Source organism: Clupea harengus, unplaced genomic scaffold (assembly GCF_900700415.2).
Source record: "Clupea harengus unplaced genomic scaffold, Ch_v2.0.2, whole genome shotgun sequence".
Classification (NCBI taxonomy): domain Eukaryota; kingdom Metazoa; phylum Chordata; class Actinopteri; order Clupeiformes; family Clupeidae; genus Clupea; species Clupea harengus.
In genome coordinates, this window is record NW_024880007.1 from 10947 (window position 1) to 18644 (window position 7698).

The 7698-nt window shown below is 39.5% G+C and overlaps 1 protein-coding gene across 1 annotated transcript; it reads right to left on the reverse strand.

Annotated features, from left to right (window-relative positions):
• Positions 1 to 691: 691 nt before the first annotated feature.
• LOC122131096 (proteasome subunit beta type-6-B like protein-like) lies at positions 692 to 2464 on the reverse strand (the record flags this gene model as incomplete). Its single annotated transcript, XM_042706004.1, has 5 exons — positions 692 to 853; positions 1075 to 1222; positions 1505 to 1642; positions 2168 to 2272; positions 2370 to 2464. Coding segments are annotated over 5 exons (603 nt in total), but the record flags the coding sequence as incomplete, so codon positions are not given.
• Between the last annotated feature and the right edge of the window lie 5234 nt (positions 2465 to 7698).

The window sequence follows — 7698 nt, forward strand, 5'->3', positions numbered from 1 at the left end:
TGTTCTGAGGATAATGTGTGATATTTCACACCTGTGCATATCTAGTTGGTAGGCCTCAGCAATGGTCTGGGCATCAGCAGCAGATCCAGACAGTGCACAGTAGATCTTATCATGGAGAAGGGAGAGCTTATTCTTCACTCAGTTCACCACTGATGAGCCTAACACGACGCCTCCATCATATTCAATACCTACGACCGTAGTCTGTGAACAAAACAGATTCACCGTGAGGGAGTTGGGGAATCTATCAGGTGTAACCTTTAACTCTGTATAATGTAGCGTGCATGTGACTATTTTCGTAAATAGGCTATTATAATGGAACTTTTTATGAATGTTTTAACTTTGATGGTAAGATTACGTAGGGTAAAGTCTCACAAGGTTAGTCCACAAAAAGTGTATACAAGGGGATGGATAGAAGGTATTCCTTTCCATTGGATTTCCCCAGAAGAAACCCCATATTACCAAAATACATCTATAAACTCTCTTTGTGTTTAAAAAAGGATTCTGTTTGGTCACATGTTTGAAATACGTTATAATCATCTGAGGCGGTTCCACAACGTGCCTCCACAGAAAATCCAAGGCAACCAAAGCCAGAGATAATTTTATATTTCATTCTCCTAAGACCAAAAACTGCCAAAATCATGGATATGTGTCATGCTGTGTTAATTCATGAAATTGAAATGTAATGTAAAAGGTCCCTTTAATGTTACACAATGATTGGTTTTCAAACAGTGTTTTTCTACTCGTCATGGTATTTGGGAAGCTTGTCTCCAGGGATGAACACATGCTCGACTCCATCTTCCGTGATCACTACCAGGTGTACCACCCCACCACTGACATTATCTCTACCTATGGCCTAAGAGAAGAGAGAAAAGAAATATTATTATTACTATTATTATTGTTATTATTGTGTACTCTAGGATCACATTATTTATCTTATCAGATGCCAAGCTGCTTATGCAATACTGTGGATAATGCTACCAGAAACCAACTTGAGCATGTTTTTGTCTTTAAGGACATCAAAATGAGTAAACTACATCTAGACAAAAGCGCCAGTTCATGTCTGCTGTGAATTACACTTTGTTTAACATTGGTGGGAAACTGTAAGAACTCTTCACGGTTCATGTCGGGTTTGTACTTGGCATCAGCGTAGCCATAGATATACGTGCTCCCTGATCCTCCAATGGTGAAATGTTGACAGAGCAGCATCCCACCCAGGGATAGTGTACACCTGTGTGGACAAATACACAAAGGAGTAGAAAAAGTTCCACTGTATTCAAACAAACGCAGTTTGTCCAATTATGTGGATTATGATGTCCAGCAGAGTCGGTATAACCCTCAATATAAAATAACAGCTATGGCTTTAAAGCCCTGAGAATGACCAGGTTAAAGTGACTCCAATTTACATTAAACTCATTCTTCCTTCTTATAATACCCTCTCATAGAGTACATAATATGACATACTGTAAGTCAAGCTGACTGTCTTCATCATAGCTGGACTGAGGATGGACTCACCTGAGGTCCGTTCCTCCTGTCCCAGCCTGTGGTGATGAAGCCTGCCTGAGGTTCCTCTTTGCTGCGGTAGCAGAGCTCCTTCATCACAGAAGCAGCAGCCTTCACAAGTGGAGGGGACCCCATCTGGATACTGCCACAGAGATGTTTAGAAGGGACAAGAGCCAGTTTAATATAGCAATTTACTCAGATTGCATACATTATTTTACTCTGATTGCATACATTATAGTTTTTTGAGCCAGACATTCTGACTATGAAGCTAAATTGTCGGCCACTGTAGAGCCACGTGGGCAATACTAGTGTGAGTCTGTGAGTGATGTTTTAAAAAGTATTTCTTTCTGCATTTGAGTCTGTGAGTGATGTTTTAAAAAGTATTTCTTTCTGCAATTGAGTCTGTGAGTGCGTTTCTGCATATAGGTGCTTTTTAAATTTAGTACAAGAAGCTACTTTACTTTTGTTTACATGTAAGGGGGGAAAACGGCTAAACCTCAAAAGGAAATAAAAACTGCCAAGGCTTTGTGCCAGACAGAGCTTCAACTGCCGATGTATTAGCGTGATGAAAATCTAATGCAAGACAAGCTCACACACACATTTCCATACTAAGGACTTTTTAAAGAAGCCCAAAGAAGATGAGAGCATGGGTCAAGGTGGAAGGAACCAACCTGGGGAAACCTGCTGGAATATTTTGGAACCAGCAATACAGCAGAATATCCTTTCATGGACCTGGATAAGCTTGTTTATTGTTTTGGAAGATACATATGACCTGGAAGAAAGTAAATAAAAAAGAAATAGGTAAAACATGTGCTTCAAGCTGTGAAGTTGAATATATGACAAGGCCTATACTTTGGTTTAGGAATTACCCTCCAATGGATGCCCTGGAGTCAGACCCAATGATAACCCCTCCATTGAACCTAACAGCTAATATGGTAGTCTGAAAGGGAAAGAATGCAATTAATGGTCAGACAACCAGCCATTGACTATGAAAATGTTGAGCTGTAATCAACTACATAAAAAGGAGCCTGTATTGCGATCCTGGGACGCTTTGAATTGTATTACGGCGTGGCGTTTCTTCATGTCAGTGGATTCAAGTCTCATTCGGAGTTAAGTGTTTTAGGGACTGAAGCGTCGGAACACAACAGAACAAAACAGATCATTTTACTTTGGGGCCAAATGTCAAGAATTTACCATGGCTGTTGGAATAGATGTTTGTAATTTCAAAGAAAGTATGAATGATGATGATAAAACGCAGATGTGATTTTCCAATTTAGTTAAATTGGTTTAAAATAATCCACTAAAATAAAAGCAATCCAGAAATCTCTCACATGACCAAAAGAATGGTATCACAGTTTTAACCCACATTATTTCAGTAGTACTCTCTTTTCGCAGCATCAAAGGATGTCACCAAGGTAATAGAGATAAACCCTAAAGGCCTTCTGGGGACCATGTCTGGCAGTGCTGTGGACTGTCAGTACTGGGAGAGGCTCCTGGCCAAAGAGTGCAGGTCTGTTCCAGCCTCTTTGGTGTGCTGTGCTCCTGAAGTATCTGCACAGACACCTGGGATATTCATCCTCAGTCTGTATTAAGATGGGTCAGGGCTTCTCTCTCTTCATTCTGTCATCAGGCATGTTCACAAGAGTGGGGTTGGACAGGCCAGAGTGGTGTACATTTACTCACGTTTGAGGCCTTGGTCTTGAACTGGTTGGTAATGTGAAAAAGATCATGCTATGAAAAGTTTTGTTTTCAATATCAGTCAAATGATCAATGAACATCATTAGCATCCTTGACAAGCTACTTTTGTGATCAACAATCTGATCAAATCCAGTGTTGAATGCATTTTCAGTATTACACCTGTAACAATTATGAAGTTATAAAACATTTTAATGAATGCTCATATTTTACAAGAACATATTTTAGTTTAATAACGTCCCAAATGGCTTCACTTCTCTTTTACAATGTCTCATTATGTCTCAGGCTTTATGAGCTCCATAAGAAGGACAGGATCTCAGTTTCTGCTGCCTTGAAGCTGCTGTCCAATGATGCTAATACAGTCATGGGTCTCTCTGTGGGCAGCATGGTCATGACTATAGAGGAGGCCTATGAGCTGTGCATACCTGATATTACACATGCCACACAGAGAGAGCCTACTCCAGAGGAGCGCTGTTACATCTAGGTGACTAGGGATGCTGTTATTGTTTTGGTCATTTGGCGCTAAGCATGTTACAGCCAGTTGATGAATATGACATGAACCAGCAAGAGGGAAAGACAAACATAACCAAACAAACACATACATGCAAATATAAAAAAGGAAACATTAAGCGAATGTTGTGTTTATTCTTGCTTATTATGCATACATGTTGAAATATTTCTGTTGTTTGTCTTTGAAGTGTACCAGATGAAGGTGTGCCAGGAGGACATGTCAGAGCTCTCCCATCACTCTAGGAAGGCGTTGGCGGATTATGATGTGATGGGCCCCTGGGCCTGGGTGCATAAAAGACCCCACACACAGCACACACAGGGGGTCTGGCTTTGGCGTTCTTGCCGGTAGGCCCATGTGGTAACATCCCTGCAGGGCTTCATCACATGTTTTTAACCATTGTTATCTGTTTGTCACAACAATCAGTAAAAAGAGGTATTTTGGATGAATCTTTTATTGTTTTGGCAAGTAATTGTATAATAAGGGATAATTTACAGTCCAGTGGTCAGTATCGGAAAATAAATCCCTGCAGGACTCATCTCGTCGGGATTCATTTTCCTATACTAACCAGCGGACTATACATTTTCCCTTCCGTAAAGTCCACTCTAAAGTTAAAAGCACACTCTGTTTTGAAAGATATTTGTCTGTGCAGCCTCTTTCTTGAAGCCTCCTCAGCTGAGTCCCAGCACCCATTCTATCATGCAGGTCAAGGTAGCGTTAATGGACAGTTGGAAGGCAGACAATCAGGATTCCAGTGACATTATGCTTCTAATGACCTACTTTGAGACACAAAGAAAAACAACAGCCCTGCTGACTCTGTCAAGAAGGATCTGAGATAACAGCCATGCATCTCAAAACAAAACCAAGGATGTCCTGAGTCACTCTGTTAAAACCCTTAAAGGACTATATCCCTGTGGAGGGATATGTACATCTTTGTCAATAAGCCTTTAAAGCTCCGTGAGTTTTTGTCCTAGAGTCATAAAAAGAACACCCCTAGAAACCTTTAATCATCTACATATATGGCACTTGTGCATTAATGTTTTTTGTTAGAGAAAATATACAAATAATACAACAGGCCTGAGTCCTAAGAAGTCCTAAAGAATCTAGATTGCACATACACCTTATGATACAGTAAAAAAGGTGAATACATAAAGATTTAACCTGAGTTCAAGTTTAAAAACCTTTGTAAAACATTTAGAAGTAGTCCTGGCGACAAGCACATGAGGTGCTATAGTATTGCGGAACCAGACGAATATTACAACATACATTTGGAGATGACTGCAGTTTGCACTAAGTTTGGACTGGAGTCCCTTACAGGTCAAATCAATGATAGGGAAAAGTGAGTGTTGAGTGTCTGGACTACGTCTTATAAAAGAGGGCTTTAAAATGTCATGTCAAGAAATAGGAGGAGGAACACACAGTTAGTAATAGGACAAAGATTAGAACATTGTTTTCCCACTACTTTCTTTCTTTCAGGTTTCGTAAAAGATTATTATTACATTAATGTGCTCTGTTTGTGGTTTACAGGTCTATACAGAATGCCAAAATAACATTTACATAATCAATTGATCTATGTTAAAAAGTAGACGTGACAGTAAATTAGATTAGACAGGTATGATAAATCCTGCATTTGAGACCCTCCTCCTTTAGATCAAGAACGACATTCAGTTTCTTCGGTTTTTGTACAGGTATAAGTGTTTTTGCAATATCCATTACCTGTGGTGCCCCAAGCTGCGTTTGGGTCCCACTTGGTTTGAACACGGGTGAATTCCCTTACCAGGCCTATACAAGCAGTGACGCGGCTCCCATAACGCGCACTACGCGCTGTGCGTAGGGCACCAAGTCCTGAGGGGGCACCAAAAAAATAGGCAACTGAAAAATCATCATAGTTATAATAATTATAATGCCGATATTATTTCAGTATAGAAATATTAGGCACCTTTTAGGCATGTATATTACAAAACAGGCAGAACAAGAGATATATTGAATTGCTCAAAAAAAGTTACGATGGTGCCCCCCCCTTCCCCCCTAAAAAACAAACTCAACTTCCCAAGCTCGCCGTGGGTGCCCTTTCCTATCTCAGTGGCCTGACGAACTTTGACAGTAGGCTAGGTCAACTTTTCGAAAATGGCCTCAAAAAGACAACAGGAGTCAAGAGAAAAGAGAAAAAAGAAATAGAAAGAAACTGCAAGATGATGACTGTGCATCGCTTGCAGGCAAGTCCATGTTTAATCATTGTTAAATACGGGAAATGTGCTGCTAATTTAATGGTATACACCTCGAACTTGCTGACGTTATTGCTCATGTTAGGACACTCAAATATGTTATAACTTAGGTGCAAGTAGGTTAGCCAACAGTCCCGAATTGTCTGGGACATCCCGAATTTTGGGTGATTTTGAGCTCCAGTCCCGTATTCCAATCACAGCCTTTTTTATTTGTATCCGTGAAAAGAGAAAAATATAACAGTTAAGTGTATACTTTAAACAGTTAATATATTGTTCAATTTGAAGAAAGAAAATGGCCTTGGCAATAAAAAAAGCCTTTCTTTAATGTCGTCAATCGTCGCTTTGTGCTTTAAAAAAAAAAAAAGTATCGGTTCAGGCACCGGTATCGTTTTAAAAGTATTGGTTTAGCACCGGTTTTGTTAAAAAACCCAAACGATACCCATCCCTACATATCTGTGTGTACAGGCCTCATCGACACCATCGGAGAGGGTTTTCTCCTGTGCAGGTCATGCGATTAGGCAGGAAAGGTGTCGCATTTTGCCGGAGAAGGCAAATATGCTACAAAAGAATTGCTGAAGTATTGAAGCTGTAATGTGTGTACAGAGTTTGTGTGTGTGTTTTGTATTTATTTAAGTATAGTCTAAACTTTTGTTAACAGTTCATTATTTAAGTTTTAAGTTAAAAAGTGTTTTGTATTTATTTATATATATAATCTACTTTAAACAGTTCATTTATTTGGCAATAAAAAAAGCCTTTCTTAAATGTCGTCAATCGTCATTTTTTTTAACATTTTTTTTAAATAAAAGTATCGGTTCCGGCACCGTTTAGGCACCGGTATCCTTTTAAAAGTATCGGTTATGTACCGGTATCGGATAAAAACCAAACGATACCCATCCCTACTGACGAGAGAGAGAGACAGAGGGGAAGGTGCCGGAAGCACTGGGTGCAAGCCGGAGGGTTTACCCCACTTTTCTGTTATGTTTCAATACCTTTGTTTGTAATTTAAAGAGTTAATAAAGAACGCGCCTTTGGAATTCCCTTGTTGCGTCTTGCTGAGAGCTGGGCTGCGACATACCCCACAAAGAATTTGTGAAGATATCCACACCTATGCAGTAGGACCTCTGTTAACCATAACCTACAATTATATATCTACAATTACGCATGTAAGGCAACTTAGCTCTGTCCACTCACTTAGTCTCTTTTCTCCCCCTCCTACTCAAAAGCTATGAAACTGCTGATAGTACATCTGTTTTTTTTTTCCTTCATTAAAAGCAGGTAATAAGTGTCTCAATCTTTGCACTGTGGTGTTTTTTTCATTGTCAAACTGAGGGCCTGCCATTAAAAGCTTGAGAAGCTTAATTGAGGGCTATCTTTTCACCAGACATATGAAGGAGATGTTTACATGTACAAATCACTTATTAGAGGAGCAGTATTATTGTGCACTAAATACAATCACACAACCAAACGGCTGATTCTTAGATGGGAACTCTATTTGTCCAGACTACCATGGAGGTGTTGTCACTATTATTTACACTACATGCAACACAGACACGACAAGAGGTCTTCCAATTTGGTCCAATTTTGGACTTTATTTAGTTTTAAAGCAGTCCATTACAATTAGTTACAGTGTCCACCACTTCAACGTTGTACACAATTTTGGATTTGTTAAACTTTTCCGTGAATGTAGTCTTATCTGTAATTATCTGTTCATTGACTCACAGGAAAATATAAAATACTTTACATGTTTGCATGGTGGATCACTGTTCCTTC